Below are 19,849 nucleotides of genomic sequence, written 5' to 3'. Positions count from 1 at the left end.
TTCTTTTGTTTGCACCGTCTCCATTGTCAATTTTGGCGAATCTGGGTTTTGGCGCCCCTTTTGGCCGCGATTGGAATTATTTTAACAATGGCTAAGTCTATTCTTATACCGTGTTAACCACTTATTATTATTGGTGTTTTTAGATGCGAGCTAGAAGTTTTAACTTCCTGATGTTATTTTTCGAATAACTTACTCCAATATGGTTTAAATAGAGTACTTTATACAAGCAACATTTCATTAGGGTTCCTAATTTTCTTTAATTGTTAATGAAATTTCAATCCTTGATTTAATCATATAGTAGAGTTGATCAAAAGAGTTTATTAAAGGATATTATAACCTCAGGTATTTGGTGTGGAACAACAACGTTTGGAACTCTGGCCGCTCTTGCCTTTGGCTTTAGAAATGTTTGGCGCCACTGTACAGGGAAATTTTAAAAATTGAAAGGGTCTTCCATAATGATTGCTTTTGCAGGTTATATTCCCTTTAAGAATTGCCATTTTAAATCGAAGAAAATGACAAGTATCAATTAAATTTATTTAAGATAAATTAAAATTTTAGTTCAAGTTAATAGCCGATACAAGCGTTAATAAAAAACGCACTAAATATTAAAAAATTAAAAACCATTTAAAATTAAAGTTATTGAAAAATTATTTACAAGAAAAAAACGCCCTTTCCATAATTTTGTTGGTTTTGATCCACATTTTGAACCAAAATACAGGCTATTTCAAACCAGTTTCATAGTCGACCATACCCGTACACGTAAATAAAAATTATACTCGGTTGCAACCTTCGATTGGGAAACATTCTGATAAATAGGTTTTTTTTAATAATACGCGGTTGACTTTATTTACCCCAAATGGAACTAATAAACATATTCGAAATTCCTCAAATAAGTAATATCTTGCTCTAGAATGTAGCTTAATTTATTTAATTTTAAATGAAACACGCTTTCGAAGCGAAACCGAATACTCGCTTGAGAGAAATTTGTTTAATAATTCGTAGAAATAAAAAATAGGGCGGTTCGGTTTCCGTGATTTGCTGCCGCCCAAACTACGTTTATATTTAACCTAATTTTTCCCTCCGGGGCACTTATTTTTCATTGTTTAGAATTTTAAAAGGTTTTTTTTTTCATTATTATTAGAATTGATTTCGTCTGCTGATAATGTCTGAATTTCTAAAAGGGTAACGCTATCGATAACCCGGGCTTTCTTTTTTTTTGCCGAAACTAAAATCTTGACTTTCGTTTGAGGTCAACCTGTTTTTTGCGCTAAGGGCGCTTTCGATTTGGACAGATAATATATGCACCCAGAGCTAGGTTTATTATTCTTTTTAATGATTTTTTTTAAATGAACTACTTGAAGAAAAAGACGCAATTTTCCGACATGGCACTAATTTAAGTTCGATAATATATTAACTCTGATTTTTGGGGAAATGCGTTTATTAATGAAAGAGTTAGGGGAAATTATTATTGACCACATAATTTAAAGAATTCGTTTTATTTTTGAAGGCATTTTGATAACGTTCACATCTTTATTTGTGATAAAACGGAAGATTTCTTCGCTGGTATCCGGAATTCATCGGGCAAATTAAATCACTTTTTACAGCGAAAATCACTTAATTCGTTTTACGTGTTTTTCTTTCGCGCGACGCTATAGCGTAATTTTAAAACTAGGATTTTACTTGAAACTTAAACTTATTTCACGTTGAACGAATAAATACTGAACAGCTAGCGTCCTATTTTGAGAACCGTGAAACATTTCCCCCCAAATAAAAATACGTGTAAAAACTTTAGACGGCGAGTGAAAGATATTAGGCCTAACGTCGTACGCTAATTATAGGGTGGAAATACTTCCATTATCGAACACCGTGGCGCTACAAATGGGAGCAGCTCTGAAAGATCGAAGCGGACAATCTAGATTTGTATCCAATAGTTGATTCGTCCAAGATTTAACGCTCTACAAAAAGATGTTGGAAATACGGTAGCATAGTTGTTGAGTGTTTAAAAATTAAATTTAAATCAGATTTTTATAGATTGTAATTGATTTTTGATATTATTGATTTTATAACGATTTATGCCTCTTTTTCATGACATAATTATAATTAATGTGATTAACTTAAATTAACCTCAATTAAACTTAATTACTAGCTAAAAACTTAATTTAAGTTTGCGATGCATTTATATTGTTAGAGAGCCTAATGTTGTACCTTTTCACAAATGCATATTAAAAGTATAGTAGGTGATTTAAATTTTATTTTTAAAATAACTTGATTTAAAACCCGATTTAAATCAAATTTATTTAAAATATAACCAACCCAGGGTTCGCAGCGATATATTTTTAGCATATTTGGATAAAAGATTTACACACCAACAAAAAATATATTGAATTACTAATTAGCCATTTTTCTCGTAAAGCAATGAAAATTTTTATCGTTTAATTAGTTATTAGCCTAGCTTATTATTTTTTTTTATAATATGTTGGAATTTGTATCCTATAATTTTCCTATATATTTTTGAGCGCTGTTGGTTGGGAGGCCTGTACGGCGGTGAACGTAGAGAAGAAATGATTTCCAATAGGCCTTCCAACAGTGTTCCGAGGTGGTAAAATACCAGGTGGAAAATCGTGGTAAATTCCGGCCTGGCCAAAAATGTATTTAGTGGTCAATCTGGCAAAAAGTGGCAAATACAATTTTTATTATTATTAAGATTTCAAAATTAAAGTTTTTGCATTTTGGGCTATAAAAGACAAATTCTGAAACTATTTTTTGACTGTATAGTTTACAGTAATTAAAACAAATAAATAAATAAGTGAAAATTAATAAGTTCAAAAATGTATTATTGATAACTATTAATTAGATTTTCAACTTATTCTCTTTTCAAAAGGCGTATTTTCCTTATTAGCCACTATTTTCCAGTATTTGTCACTGGCCTGGACAAAAATCCAAAAACGTGGCTTTTTAGGAACACTGCCTGCAGTGCCTTCCAATAAAATGACGTGGCTATCATGTTATAATAAAGCTCTTACGTCACTGCCTTTTAACCTTTTGGAACGCTATTAGCGTAAGGACTGTAACGTTTGATTTTCGGGCGTAGGTGCCAATCGTGCGTGTCGAGAATGATACCCGGAATGGCACAGATTGAGAATAATATTTAATTTAAGGAGGCAAAAATAAATTTGAACCTTTCATTATGGACATTTCTGCTTTTTCGCGTGTTTTATTTGAATCAAGTTTTTTTGTTTATGAAAATGCACAAAAGTAGTTTATTTTGCAATACAAATACAAGTAATAATTAAATTTATTTTATTTAAATTTGTTACATTATTCAGGGTTGCCACGGTACCTGGAATTCCTGGAAATGTCAGGGAATTTGAATATGGGTATAAAAGTAAGGGAATTTTAAAAATTAGTGAAAATCAGGGAAATGTCAGGAAATTTAATTTCGATTACAAATATACCAAATCTTGGCACAAAATAAGTCGTGGAAAATCTCTAGAGATGGTCAGGGAAAACCTGGAAAAGTCGGGGAATTTGATTGTGAGAAAATTGTGGCAACCCTGTTATTAATTAAGAAAAAGGAATAAAATAATTTCTTTAAAAAAACCATCCTGATATTATTGTTACTTGATATTTTTACAAAGAAAATAACTTCGAAATTTTTCTTTGTTCTATATATTGCAAGTTTATCATATTTTGGCCGAGGGGGTAGTCACTTTAGTAATCAGGTGTTTAATAACGGGAAATGGCTTTAAAAAATCACTGGAAATCGGCGATATATTATGTGGAATCGGTGGAAATCATTGAATGTTTTTTGAAAATCAGTAATCATGTGTACAAAGATTATACAGGGTTCATACAAACATGGAAATCAGTGAAAACCTGGAAATATCAGTAAATTTATTTAAAGCAAAAAAGTCGGGGAAATATCAGGATTTTGTTTCGGGGGGGGCACACCATTGGAAAAAAAGTAAAAAAATAAAAATATTTGTACGTATGACCATACGTTTCGGGGGGGGGGTGTGTGCCCCCCCCCCGGCTACTCCACTGATATACCGCCTATATTTTCGCCTAAAAATTACAAGATAATTGTAAAAGATCAAACTATATTTATTTAGAAAGGATTGGTTTTAAGAGTTACGATATTTTGGTACTGAAGCAGCGATGGAGCAAATTAAATTTAATTATGTTATTCGCCTTTAAATTAGTGTTTCATTAATTATCGATTCACGGCGGAGATTGCCGGCTGATTTCCTGCCAGGTTTTATCTAGGGATGCACCGACATGGGTAGAGCCGATATTAACAGTTATGTATCATAACAGTAGTGTATATGATAAAATCATTGTAAAAGACGGTTCAGTGCACTGTCAGTCTGTCATACCATTTTATTCTAACTTTTAATGACAAAAAGTTTGCAAAGGCATATAAGAATGTTTCTTTTAATTTTACGTGATACATTGTCTATCACAAATTGAATATCGTGGTTTTTTATTTGTTTACACTCGTAACCCCCTGTTTAAAAATGTATGATCTAGTTTCTTAAGTCTGGCGTACGTGGCGCGGCCAATCAAATAAAATATCATTAGTTAGTTAATCGAGAATCTTCTTATTTTTGTATTACCTGTATCGGCCAATATCGGTTTCGTATAAGCCGATATATCGGTGCATCCCTGGTTTTATCGCTTTTATTGGAATTTCGATGGTTTCTCGCGCTGTAAAAGTTTGGAAGGTTTAAGAAGGGCACGCGTGTGGGTATAGACACATTTGGAGTCAATGCCGCGGTACGTGACTACCTGTACCGCGATGTTTTGTCGCCTGGGGGGTACACCTGTAGCAATCGTTCATAGTGGATAATCCACATTTATAATTAAGTTATTTCATTTAGACTAGTTACGGACAAAGCTAATTTAAAAATAATCCAACTTGAATTTGTAAATATTTTAAGTTCATTGATTTATAATAGCGTACATTCTTTTCCCACAATTCCTAAAATCATTGATTCTTTTTCAAAATAATCTGACATTTTCCTCATTATAATATATCCAGAATATATTAGAATTTATTAAATGTTCGAAGAAATATTTCTTACTATTTTCGAAGAAATAATCAAGAACCATTAATTTGAAATAAATTTGCATATTCATTTTTTCGAATATTTTATAGCAAATTTATAAGCGTGTTTTTGATATAAACTGTAAATGAATAATAAGAAACTTTAGTACTTTACCTAAAATTAATTTGTTTTTAGAAAATTATAATGACTGGGTATGTAGCACTTCTACCCAGGGTTGGCAAAATCCTTGTTTTTTTTAAAAAGAACAAAAACAATGTTTTTTATTGTTTTAAACAAGATTCATTGTTTTAAACTGTTTTTAAAGCGAACAATAAAAAACACATAATAAACAATAAAAAACTATGTTTAAAACACGTTTTAAACTAATCATTATACTTATGAATCACGAGTAAACTCATTTAAAGTAATATTACGTATCATTAAACGTATTATCATAAGTGGCATAATTACCCTAAGTGTGTCAATAAGATGAATTTTTCCATGATACCTTGTTTAACGAAATTGACGTAAATGACGTCATTTTTCCAGTGACGAAATTTACGTAATGTGTTTGCGAAGCGGCGTCTGCGGCGCGAGCATTAAAAATACCATATAGAGTACTTGAACGGAATTCGCGAGTCCTACGGTTCTTTGGTCTGTTTAGAACAAGCTCAAATTGAAGATTTTCTGTGGGAAAGGCTCCTATTGGCACACTTAGGGTAATTATGCCACTTATGGTATTATAAATAAACTCACAGGGAGAAGAACCAATGAGTACACGCTTATTTAAACGAGCCAAGAATTTCGCTAAGCGTTGTTGACCAACCATTGACGGCCTTAGGGTTTTCGATGCCCCATGCAAATACTACCTAACCCGTAGTAGGGTTTTTAATATAGCTATCATCCTGGAATTTTTGGTCGCATAGAACTAAGAAAAGGGAAAATATCCACCCATTGTTTTTAGTTTTGGTTTATTGAAATGTGCACGTCTGCAGTCATAAATCATCACAAATAAACAATGTTACATAAAATAAGATTTTAGGTACCTCTATAATCTTAAAACTTCCATCACGTCATAAAATTTCTAAAAAATCGAGAAAGGGGACCGAAATCCCTTGATTTTTATCTTGGAGTGCCGCCTAGTCGGTTTTAGCCCGATCTGTCCAGACCGGCCGTGCTTCTTGTTACTTAAAACCCGGCACAATCCGACTAAACAGCAACCCTACTTTTATCTCGTGCATAGGTAGTGTCCCAAATAGATGTATATTGGCAGCTATATAAATTCTATTTAAACAAAAAGACAAAATTCAATGCGCTCGTAGGATTTTTGCACTGGTAGGAAATTTATGAAATCATATCGAGCCTTTTCAGTCGCTCTTTTCAGAGAATCTTTAAATCAAACTACCCGTTATAAATACAATTTACATTTCTTAGAGCCTTGGAATGGTTTTTTCTACCTTTTCCCTCATATTGAATAACGAAAATCTTACAAAAAACAATGAAAATTTACCTTATAAAAAACATGTTTAAAACAGATAGTTTAAAACGTTTAAAACAAATTGGTGTTTGTTTAAAATAATTGTTTTAAACGTGTTTTAAACACTTGTTTTAAACCTTTTGTTTAAAACTTGCCAACCCTGCTTCTACCCGTTTTTGATAGAGAAACATTCTGAAAATATCTATACATTTTAAATCTGAAAATAACCTTTGTTTTAATCAACATTATTCTTCGAAACGATTGTTAGCCTTGTTCCTTCACAATAAAATCGGCGCTATATCTTATTGGTTACCGGGGTGACCAGACTTCCTATCTTTTTAATGCCTTCCTATAAATTCCTTTATTTTTACCTATCTTCCTATAACTTTACCGTCTTTTGAAAATTAAGGAACCAGGGTTGGACATAAGGCTGACTAGTGATCCTCCTATCTTAATTGATTATAGTAGTCACTGACTAGTGTGGGTAAAAAAGTCGATATAAAAACAAGGACAGGCAATATTTGGCTTTACCCGTCCGAATTAAAATAGGAGTTTATTATCACTTGAGTTACGTGACTTTGGCCGATCACAGTTTTTTCGCGACTTGGAATCTTTGACTATTTTAAAATATTTTCATTGATAATATCATCAAATGACGCATTATTTTGAGGTAGAGATTCTGAACCAGAACTTGTATAAGCTCTACAAGCATGTTGTGATTTTTAAAAATAAAATAAGATTGGTGAATATATGATACGCCATATTCGCCATTATTTATGAATATTTAGGAAAATGTTTCACTAGTCAAATTAACTAGTGAGCCCCAGATTTCGATTAATTTTAGTTGTTAGAGCATTTATTTTAGCAGTCAAGTGCCGGAAAGAACTCTTAAGTAGGTGATTCAATAATGCAAGAAAGCAGAGTGCAAAAATTATCAATATTCTAGGTGATTCGAGTCAAAGTATACCGATATGCCATAATAAGCCTTTTTATAAAGTCACATTGGAATTCTGCTCACGGGTGACGTACCGATGACGATATAACTACGAAAAGACCCGGATATAATAGTAAATTCGACGAGGCACCCTGTTTTTAAGCATAAACTAAACTAAACCTCTACGTATTTCGTCACGAATTAACTACATAAAAACGAGTTCAGCAAGCGTAGCTTATTTTATTGAAAAGCCTATTAAATAATTATTTTTCCTATAACTCGCCTATTTATTATTTTGGGTATGTACCGATATATCAACCTATTTTTCTAATATCGGTATCGGCCAATATCGGTGAAACCCTCTATATTTCAGGGTTGGCAATTTTTTGATTTTTTTTAAAGAATCAAGTAATCTATTTTTTTATTTAAATCGGATTTTTATTGATTTTTATGGATGTTTTGATTTTAATTAAAATATCAAAGTTTTATATAATTTAGTATCATAATTTTACCTAAAACAAATGTTTTTATTTTTTTAAAGATATGTATAATGAATTTATTCAATTTAAGCTAATAATCATATAGAATTTTTTTTAAACCTATTTTGGTACTTTACAAAAAAGATTCGGTGGAATCCCTACCCACAGGTAGAATCCAATGCAACATTAGTACAAGAAAGATTATATTTAAACCTAAGTTATAGCAATTGGCGAGGTTTTTTCTTTTTCAAAAATACTACATAAAAATTAATTTAAATCAATCATTGATTTAAATCAGCCAACCCTGCTATATTTTCCTATAATTCGACTATTTTATTTCCTATTTTACCTATAAAATTTTCAAAGCCTTTCCCTGGTCACCCTGGGTTAACTAAAACTGACGTTTTCCAACTATGGATTAAACACTAATCCATGTTCCAACGACATTGAAATACAGGCGGATGACGTTTTTGAGTATAAATAAATAAATATATATTTTATTGAAACTATTATTTCTATCGTTTATCACCGAAATTGAATTTACAACAGTGAAGGGTGATCAATATTATCAACCCAAATAACTAATCGTACAAATTTAATACGCGTCTCCGAATTTTTCATACTAACGCCACGAAGCTACGTGACTGTTTTTATACTTCTCGCTCTAATCAAAATTAACAATAATCATTAGGCGATTGGGTCCTTTCGGTTAATTACGAGCCAACGACCGAGTGTTTTGCCGAGCTACCAAAGTCAGTCGACGGTATTGGCAAAGTGGGGAGAATTAGCGATTCCCCATCCTCCCAAATCCAGATTATAGAAGGAAATAAGAAATTAGATACCATTAGCGCCCATCTCTTGTATAATAATTTCGACAAATCTATCCTCTACACTCGCGTACGTATAATACGCCGCGCGTAAAGCGGCTAGATCGTTCCAAAACAAAGTTCATCATCGTTCGCGTCATCGTGTAAAGGGCTATTTTCTTTTTCAACGGCGCCAATTTTTACATTCGTCCTTGCTTTCCCCCTTTCCTCCCCCTTCTTTTATAGCTCGAAGCGTCGAAAACGTAACACCCCTCCCCCCCACCCCACCCTGTTTTTTATGAACTTCCACCACGCTGCCCCCTGGCATCCTATTCCAGTATTAATAATTGGCAATTTGACGGGAGGGGGGAGACGGTAACCCGGACCATGCTTTAGTCAGCGGCAGACTTTTCTTCTTCGGCGTTCGGGAAGGCCATTTACCCTAGAGAAAAAGCAAATCAGATGATCATCGTATCATCGGAACATGGCGAGGAAGCGAGAAGATGCCGTATGGTCTTGCCAGAATCGCTGACCCGTTTCCCATTTTTTTATCCATCTCGTAGTGGTTGTTTTTTATGGTTCCCCATTTTTGATGGCGGCTGAGAATGTGACGTCAAAAACACCCTCATCGAAATATATATATATATTTCGATAGAAGTGGAACTATTGGATTCTTTGAAGTGTAGTAGTGGTGGTGGTGGTGGTGGTGGTGTTGGTGGTAGTAGTAGTGGTGGTGGTGTTGGTGGTAGTAGTGGTGGTGGTGGTGGTGGTGTTGGTGGTAGTAGTGGTGGTGGTGGTGGTGGTGTTGGTGGTAGTAGTGGTGGTGGTGGTGGTGGTGGTGGTGGTAGTAGTGGTGGTGGTGGTGGTGGTGTTGGTGGTAGTAGTGGTGGTGGTGGTGTTGGTGGTAGTAGTAGTGGTGGTGGTGTTGGTGGTAGTAGTAGTGGTGGTGGTGTTGGTGGTAGTAGTAGTAGTGGTGTTTGTGGTAGAAGTAGTGGTGTTGGTGGTAGTAGTAGTAGTAGTATAGTAGTGGTGGTGGTGGTGGTAGTAGTAATAGCAGCAAAGTAGGACTACTACTACTACTACTACAACTTTCATAACTTTTTATCAGGGCTTCATATCAGCATCATTCTTTTTTCAAAATGCTCCTAAGGCTACTCGCTACCTGCAGAGCCAAGATTCATCAGTAGAGCTGTGCGATTAATGGTATAATTAAGGCGAGGGGTCGGACACTTGCCATTATTTTGTACGGGATTTCGGGATTTCGTAGAGATTTTGGGATTTCAATGTTAATTTACCATAGAGAGAGTGAAAAGATTTTGCGATTTTAGACAAAGTGTACGGGATTTTGGTAAATGTCCGACCCCTCGAATTAAGGCAATCGAGTCTGTTATCGAGTATCAATTTTTTTATTGAGTATTCGAGTCAAATAATATTGAAGTCGAGTCGAGTACTTGATTAAGGGAAAACTCTCTTATTCGAGTTGAGTAACTAAAAAAAACCTCGAGTAATATTTTTAACGAGTCGCGTTATCGAGTACTTGATTAGGAGCTGGTTTTACTCAAGAAATTATGAAATTAAATTTAAAAGGAGTATAAAGTAACTTTCAATGCTGAAAAATATTCCTTTAATTTAAATGAACCAGAGTTTCCACAACTTTGTAGGTACCGTTTATTGCCCCCCAAAAAGTTGTAAAACCCCCTCTCTGAACTTTGAAGCCAAGAGGATAGAAAAAAGAAATACTCGACTTGTTTAGAGAGCAGCTTATTCGAGTAATCGGGTACCCGAATATGCCATTTTTTGGTACTCTGTAATCGACGAGTATTTTCCAATTACTTATTCGAGGTCGAGTTCGAGTACTCGCATAGCCGTATTCGTCAGCTTAAACTATTTAATACAATTTGGCAGAGCTTTTAATTTTACACCTCCTGAAGTTTGTGATTTTTTTACGCACTTTAATAATTATTTCGCAGAACTACTAATCAATGACATTTATCTGGATCGTCTCTAGGGGGCATTTTCCCCCTCTATCGGCAAAAACAAATCCCGTCAACTTAAACTAATTAGGGGATTTTTGCGCCCCTTTTGTTCTAAAACCTCGATGTACGGCACACTGCGTGAGTCCCGTTACTCACTCTAATAAAGCAGTCTGCGTAAGTGACTTCTCGGAATTGGACGGAATAATAGTGAATTTATATAATTTTTTTCGATGATGGTTTTGGATACCTATAGATCCCCCGCGAACATACCGTTGCCACAAATAAATGCAAATGTTACGGCTTTTAAATACGAATGACCGTAAATTCTTCCTGGTTCGGCCGCACTTACTATGACTTATAGGCCTTTCTATAAAGTAACATTGGCCTTCTTGTTTAGATGTATTGGGCGCATCACTCGTGACGTAGAAGTGACGTTTCACTAGGATAGCCAATTAAAATTCTACGAGTCGCCCTTTTTATAAAGATCTAATCACCTAAACTGAACTCAACTCCTACGTATCTCGTGACGAAAGCGATACATTAAAACAAGTTCGGCAAGCGTAATGACTTTATAGAAAGGCCTATTGCTCTGACTACTAAAATTAATCTAAATCTGGGGGTTCACTAGTCAATTTGACTAGTGAAAAGCTTACCTAAATATTGATAAATAATGCCGAATATGGCGTATCATAAATTCATAATTTATCAATTCCAATTTATTAAAAAAAATACAGGGTTGGCAAGTTTTAAACAAAAGGTTTAAAACAAGTGTTTAAAACACGTTTAAAACAATTATTTTAAACAAACACCAATTTGTTTTAAACGTTTTAAACTATCTGTTTTAAACATGTTTTTTATAAGGTAAATTTTCATTGTTTTTTGTAAGATTTTCGTTATTCAATATGAGGGAAAAGGTAGAAAAAACCATTCCAAGGCTCTAAGAAATGTAAATTGTATTTATAACGGGTAGTTTGATTTAAAGATTCTCTGAAAAGAGCGACTGAAAAGGCTCGATATGATTTCATAAATTTCCTACCAGTGCAAAAATCCTACGAGCGCATTGAATTTTGTCTTTTTGTTTAAATAGAATTTATATAGCTGCCAATATACATCTATTTGGGACACTACCTATGCACGAGATAAAAGTAGGGTTGCTGTTTAGTCGGATTGTGCCGGGTTTTAAGTAACAAGAAGCACGGCCGGTCTGGACAGATCGGGCTAAAACCGACTAGGCGGCACTCCAAGATAAAAATCAAGGGATTTCGGTCCCCTTTCTCGATTTTTTAGAAATTTTATGACGTGATGGAAGTTTTAAGATTATAGAGGTACCTAAAATCTTATTTTATGTAACATTGTTTATTTGTGATGATTTATGACTGCAGACGTGCACATTTCAATAAACCAAAACTAAAAACAATGGGTGGATATTTTCCCTTTTCTTAGTTCTATGCGACCAAAAATTCCAGGATGATAGCTATATTAAAAACCCTACTACGGGTTAGGTAGTATTTGCATGGGGCATCGAAAACCCTAAGGCCGTCAATGGTTGGTCAACAACGCTTAGCGAAATTCTTGGCTCGTTTAAATAAGCGTGTACTCATTGGTTCTTCTCCCTGTGAGTTTATTTATAATACCATAAGTGGCATAATTACCCTAAGTGTGCCAATAGGAGCCTTTCCCACAGAAAATCTTCAATTTGAGCTTGTTCTAAACAGACCAAAGAACCGTAGGACTCGCGAATTCCGTTCAAGTACTCTATATGGTATTTTTAATGCTCGCGCCGCAGACGCCGCTTCGCAAACACATTACGTAAATTTCGTCACTGGAAAAATGACGTCATTTACGTCAATTTCGTTAAACAAGGTATCATGGAAAAATTCATCTTATTGACACACTTAGGGTAATTATGCCACTTATGATAATACGTTTAATGATACGTAATATTACTTTAAATGAGTTTACTCGTGATTCATAAGTATAATGATTAGTTTAAAACGTGTTTTAAACATAGTTTTTTATTGTTTATTATGTGTTTTTTATTGTTCGCTTTAAAAACAGTTTAAAACAATGAATCTTGTTTAAAACAATAAAAAACATTGTTTTTGTTCTTTTTAAAAAAAACAAGGATTTTGCCAACCCTGAAAAAATAACATCATGTAACTCAAGTGATAATAAACTCCTATTTTAATTCTGACGGGTAAAGCAAAATGTTGGCAGTTCTTCTTGTTTTTATAACCTTATTTTTGCCCCCACTAGTCAAAAATAAAAATTAATTAATAAACTACTAAAATAAATCAAGGTAGGAGGCTCACTAGTCAGGCTGACTACTAAAAAAAAATATCCTTGTGTCCAACCCTGATCGCGGAGGTACCTTATTTCCAAAACTAGGTATCTCAAAAAAATTGGTTTTGAGGTATGTAAAACAATTCAGTTCGCGTTATCGTTTCGTTACCTTCGACCTAAACAATACGACGATTCATGACGGGTGAAATTTTATCTTGGTCACGATACCCATTGGGGCCCTCGGTCTTTGATTTCTCATTGAACACTGACGCGACAAATATAAACGATACGTCCATTAATGAGTGATAAAATTTTATATCGATCGCGATACCAATTGGGGCCCTCATGGGCCCACAAATTTGGAAAATTAGTTTCTTGAAAACAGGGTTGGCAAAAACCCGGCTAAAACTAGTTTTTGCCGGGCCAAGTGGCAAAAACCGGTTAAAGCCGGAAAAGACAGGCAAAAAGTGGAAAATTCAAAATTGTCAGTATTTAACCTCAATGACCTAAGAATAACATAATTAAAATTAAAATGTAGTATTTGCATTGTTTAGGATGCAAAAGGTTAAAGAAATAGAATACAATTATAGTTTTAAATTCAGTTTATTAATTATATAAGTAGTAGAAAAAATTAGAACTCAAAATTTCCTGGGTGCTTTCTATTTAACATTTGATAGCAAAATAGAAGTTTAGATGCTGTTTCTATCTTTAATCTATTTCTTAATTTACCATAAATGAATGACAAACTAGAGAACATTCTCTCTATTGAGCCTGAGCTATCTGGGCAAATTAATAAGTGGCTTATTAATTTCGTGAATTCCTTGGGAATTAAGCTAGTTCTAGAAACTGCCTCCCACCAAACATTTGTTTTCATATTTTCAATGAGCGTGCTGACAATTCAAGATGACTAGACTATGTTTAACTTGCCATCTTTTTCATTTTTTTGGTAATTTTATAACGCAAACAGTTTTAAAAATCCACTTAAATTGAAAACCAATGGATTTTCCCACCCGGTTTTAGCTTTGTTTAAGGATGGAAAAAACCGCGGTTTTTCCACCCATGGCAAAAACTTGCCAACCCTGCTTGAAAACCGCTGAGGCCACATATGTAAATGATTCGTAAACGTATGGGGGCGCGTACATTGGGTGATGTGGAACTAAAAATTCGGCTGGGCCGACTTGTTAGACTTTGTTTTCGAGACGCGAAGCCGTAGACAATTTTGATAGTTTTGCAAAACTCGTCATTCGTTCACTCCTCGTGGGTTAATGTTCTTTCGCGTTTGGGAATTGCCCTTCCTTTATCGTCATGGCTATTAAGATTTTTGTTATTTATAGGGATATTTACTTTAAATTGCTTCTCGCGTCTTCGTCCCGATAAAGATAGCGTTTTTATTTTGGTTTTTGTTTTGTTGTTGTCGTCAAAATGATGCCTTTCTCGTAGGCCAATAATGATAATGATTGGTAGATAAATGGTGGAAACCTTTTACACCCTTTCGTGATTGGCTATTGGTATCGGAAGTTAATAATCGTATAGTCCCCTAAGACCATAAATTAGTGGTAATATCGACCGATATTAACAAAGTTATCTATCATAACAGTTGTGTATATGATTAAATCTTTGTAAAAGACGGTTCAGTACACTGTCATACCATTTTATTCGAATTTTTCACAAAAAAAACCGTTTGCGAGAGCTTATCCGAATGTTTCTTTTCATTTTACGTGATACATATAAAAGGTATGATCTAGCTTCTGAATTCTGGCGTACATGGCGCGGCCAATCAAATAAAATATTGTCAATAGTTAATCGATATTTTTCTCATTTTTAAATGTTTTTCTAATACCGGTATCGTCCAATATTAGCTTCGATATTGGACGATACGGATATTAGAGAAATAGGCCGATATATCGGCGCATCCCTAGTTGTCTTTCCTAAATTATATCCAAACTTAAGTCATTATTTTTATTATTTTCCATATTATTGACCTCTTCAATTTAAGAAAAGCTCCTTTTAATAATCGCGTAAAATGTTTAATAACGAGTTTTTCCGCGACGACCTTTTTTCTTTTCTGTCGTTTTAATGAGTAAATACGTCAAAGCATTTGAAAGGGGAAACCCCGAAACCATGTTTGGTAGTTTTTGTGAAAAGGTGGTATACGACCCGGCTGCTTCTTTGGTGTGATGTCTTAGCCTCGAGGTATTCCGCGAGATCCTTAACGAGGAAGATTCTATCCATCTTTTCATTTTATTGGCGTAAAAAAACCCCAATTTTCTATCTTGTAAATGCCCTAGTTTTTCTTAATTGTCACCTCATTCTGGTACCATCCTTCTTTGAAAAGAGTGTAGATTCAAATGGACTTTCAATATGACTGTTACCTCCTCCAGTTACATTACCATCCACTATATTTATCTCAATGTAAGTTCAATTGAATCATTTTTAAGTTTATAAATAATTTTTACATTATTATAGCTTTAACCGCCGTTCGTGTTATTAATAAATAGTAGCGAAAGCTAACATCAGCTTCTGTTAACTATTCATCTAAGCAGACTTCCTGTTAATTTTTATAAAAGTTAGCGAGTTTTAGCGAGATTTATAAACTAGGTGGCATTAGAGCGCTCGCATTAGAGATTATTTTTTAAATGGTTTTTCAATGAAATTAACTTAATTTTAGCTTTATTTTTCCCGTTAAAGCATCTCATCACAATTATTATTATATTTAAAAGATTGCTTCTCTAGTACTTTGAAGAGTGCGTAACTCGGACAAAATAATTTTAAACATAAACAGTTTGTTTATGCCAGTAATATTACAAGTAGCTGTGTTATATATTTTATCTCATTTATTTTATATTCAACTGGAATTTAAACGAAGTAGAATTTTCTAGTATTAAACTATATAAATGGTCAACTGCTAATTAGGGATGCACCGATATATCGGCGTATTTTTCTAATATCGGTATCGGCCAATATCGGCTTAAGCGAAGCCGATATTGGCCGATACCGGTATTAGAAAAATGTTTTCAGAAAAACATCTAAAAATAAGAAAATTCTCGATTAACTTAGTATAGTATTTGATTTGATTGGCCGCGCCACGGACGCCAGACTTCAAAAGCTAGATCATTCCTTTTTTAGACACGGGGTTACGAGTGTAAACAAATAAAAAACCTCGATATTCGATTTGTGTTAGAAAATGTATCACGTAATACACTACTGGTATGATAGCTTGGTTAATATCGGCCGATATTACCGCCGATAAATTGGCCACGAATCGGCTGTACTCATATCGGTGCATCCCTACTTGTTATTCTGCGAAATACGATTCTGGTAAGCGTTATGCTACGGATCTAACCAGTGGCGTAGACAAGTGGGGTTTCCGGGTCCAGACCCCCCCCCCTTGGGTCTATCTTTGACTGTACTAAATTCACACCACCTTCTCGACCCCCTCTTAATATTCACATACTTCGACCCCCCCTTGAAGAATTTCTGGCTACGCCACTGGATCTAACTAATTATTTTTTCATAAATTTAATTCTAATTATTGTATTAATTCCCCGAATAATCTGACTGCATTTAGACTTTCCTTAGCACTGATAATACGACAAGTTTCCTTTTTGCAATTGATATTGGTTCCGGCGACAGATTTTGGATGGTCAATCAACCAGAAATTATTATTCAAAATTCTTAATTACAATGTCCTCTCTACCTCTACTTCTTTCTTCCCAGCTTTTCATCGTGTTATTAAACAAATTTTTCCCTCTGTACCTTTCAACTAGCTCTTCCCATAAGACTCAAGTGTCTTAAAAACCTGCCGCAGAAAGATACAAAAGATAACGCTGTTATATTAAATATGGTGATGGTGTGTAGAAATATAAAAAAATGAAACGGTTACAGATCAACGCTTACGGAAGCCGGGCCTTTTTATAACAACGGAAAAAAATGAATAAAAGAAATGCGATTTATTAGAATTGCCAATTCACGCCAGCGAGGGCTCTTTCTGTGTATTGAAGACTGTAATTTTGGTTTTTACATCAAGTAGGAAGCGCTTGGAAATAACTAGCAATGTAAAAATACTTCTCTCTTTCTCGCTCGAAGATTATCATTATGGTTTTTGATTCTTTATTAGAATTTCCAATTTTCAAAATACCGGGAACGTTACTTCCTTATTGCGAATCGGGAAATACTTCTAGTGGCGTAGCCAGGATTTGGTTTCGGGGGGGGACACCACTGTAAAAAAACCATTTGGGCGTACGACTATACGTTTCGTTGGGGGGCGGGGGCAAGTGCCCCTCCGATTACGCCACTGAATGCTTCTATGGTATCGTCTTAAATTTTTTGTTAAATGGAAACTTTATATTAATTTGATAAAAATATCTTAGAATTAAATTTTTTTATTATTATTTATTATCTGACGTTTATGGCAAGATGATAATGGATCTGAAAACTTCCGTTGCGGAATCTTAGAATTATTTACTTTACATTCAGAACCAGGTTGAAAAAAAATTTTCAATTAAGCTTTGTTTACATTCATAAAAAAAAAGGTTTTAAAAAAAGTAGGCCTTCTAGGAATGTCAATTCAGGGCAATTCAATTTTAATTTAGTTTTTAATTATAAAATTAATTTAATTATGATTAATTTAAAATTTAGTTTACATAAAAATTACACGCACATTATTAATCAATTTGTCAAGACGAAGAGACAAATGTTAAAACGAAATCAACAACCCTGCTTATATTTTAGATTAAACTTGTAGTATCAAAAATTATTAACTAAATCTTAGTTTATTAATAATAGATGATTTTTAAAAGAAAAATGATTTAATTGCTGACATAAACCTTTTAAGTTTATCATGTTTGGGTAATGCGAAGAACCAGTTAAGTATGTCGGGATAGATATTATAAACGCCTACGACAAAACCTAGACCTATATCTCAATGTGGGATGATAAATTTTGAAGCGGGATAGATGCAGGATATCCTCGGAATTGGCACGTATAATATATCTATATGGTTTAACTTTTTTGTTCGCCTGTATGACAGGCCTACATTTTTCTATCACTCTGTCCCTTCTCCTTTTTTTTCCATATCCTCATTCTGCACAGCGTGATGGAATTGAAAGTAGCTCGAACAATTAATGCAGTTGTATCATTTGAAAAATGAATGTCGAAGTCATAAATATTTACGTTTTTTATTTGGATGACTGAATTTGCTGCGAATTTTAATTCACTTCCTATTTCGTGTTTTATAATTTTCGTGTAATATTTTGATCAGTGCCATTTCCTTGGTGTTAAATTGACTAAGATATGGTTTTTTGCTTAGGGTTTCTTGTTGGTAAATTCCTCTAACCCTTGGAGTTTATTTTAAATGAATTTGTCAGGTTCTAAGTACCTTTATTAGTATTACCAAAAGTGTCTTATGTCGCTTTTGGTATTACACTAGAGGATTGCCACACGTCAGGGAAAAGTCGGGGAATTTAAAATGGACCTAAAAAGTCGTAATTTTAAGAATTTTTTAAAATTCAATTTGGTTTTGACACTTCTTGAAGATAATTTTACTGTAGATCTATGACAAATTCTATGATCATTTATTTTTTTGAAAGTTGGCCATATTTTTCGACATTGCCATAACCTTTTTACTGAAATATAAGTCCATATAAATTTGTTAACTTCTGATAAATGTAAAATAAAATTATGGCCCTAAAAAGTCAGTGAAAATCTCTTAAAATTGCCATGGAAAACAGGGAATAGTCATGGAATTTGAATCTGAAAGTGTTGTGGCAACCCCTGCATAGCACACACTGGGGTTAAAAAAAATTTCCCAATCCTTTAATTTGCTTCTGGGAGTTTCGTTAAATAAGCTTTTAGTTATTTTTTAACTCTCATTTTCTGTTTTTATAGAAAGTCGACCCAGAGTTAATATTCACGAAGCAAGAGAAAATAGGAAAAGGTTCCTTTGGTGAAGTCTTTAAAGGAATTGACAATCGTACCCAGCAAGTGGTTGCCATTAAAATAATCGACTTAGAAGAAGCTGAGGATGAAATTGAAGATATTCAACAGGAGATCATGGTCCTGTCACAATGTGATAGCCCTTTTGTTACCAAATACTATGGTTCCTATCTCAAGGTGCTTATTCAGTTGATATAAGTTACGACAACAGTTTCGTTCATTTAATAATAATATTTGTTAAATAGGGTACAAAACTATGGATCATTATGGAGTATTTGGGAGGAGGCTCGGCATTGGACCTCATGAAAGCAGGCCAGTTTGAGGAAATGCACATAGCTATAATTCTCAGGGAAGTTTTAAAAGGTCTTGACTATCTGCATTCTGAGCGCAAGCTCCATCGCGACATTAAAGGTATGATCACTGCTATAGTTAAAACTTTATAATTCGTTAATTTTCCAATAATAATTTTAGCTGCCAATGTCTTGTTATCGGAGCAAGGGGATGTAAAGCTAGCCGACTTTGGCGTAGCTGGTCAACTAACAAACACAACTAGCAAAAGAAATACTTTTGTGGGAACGCCATTTTGGATGGCGCCCGAAGTTATTAAGCAATCCGCCTATGACTCAAAAGTAATTTCATAAATTTGACAAGCTCCTGTTTGAAAATGCACTTTTGTTGCTTATTGGCCATTTTTGTCACTGTTTTAGGCTGATATTTGGAGTTTGGGTATCACTGCCATAGAATTGGCCAAAGGAGAACCACCAAATTCTGATTTACATCCAATGAGGGTGCTTTTCCTCATTCCAAAGAATAATCCGCCACAGTTAACGGGGAATTATAGCAAACAGTTTAAGGAGTTTGTTGAGGCTTGTCTCAATAAAGATCCTGAGAATGTAAGAATTTTTGTTTACC

General features: G+C 34.1%; 1 protein-coding gene across 5 annotated transcripts in view; it reads left to right on the top strand.

The window, feature by feature from the left end:
* The window catches only part of GckIII (Germinal centre kinase III), a 37,469-nt gene that overhangs the window by 12,843 nt on the left and 4,777 nt on the right, over positions 1–19,849 (top strand). For all 5 annotated transcript variants that reach the window (XR_016479882.1, XM_090168410.1, XM_090168412.1 and 2 more), the window contains 4 exons: positions 18,890–19,114; positions 19,183–19,348; positions 19,409–19,566; positions 19,645–19,830. Coding sequence is in view for 4 of the 5 variants with exons in the window: in XM_090168410.1 (XP_090024536.1) it covers positions 18,890–19,114; positions 19,183–19,348; positions 19,409–19,566; positions 19,645–19,830 (735 nt within the window). In the remaining variant the exon portion in view is untranslated. The remainder of the gene's footprint in view (positions 1–18,889; positions 19,115–19,182; positions 19,349–19,408; positions 19,567–19,644; positions 19,831–19,849) is intronic.

Source organism: Leiobunum rupestre, chromosome 3 (genome assembly GCF_980474605.1).
Source record: "Leiobunum rupestre chromosome 3, qqLeiRupe1.1.hap1, whole genome shotgun sequence".
Lineage (NCBI taxonomy): Eukaryota > Metazoa > Arthropoda > Arachnida > Opiliones > Sclerosomatidae > Leiobunum > Leiobunum rupestre.
This window is presented reverse-complemented; position numbering and strand designations above follow the sequence as displayed.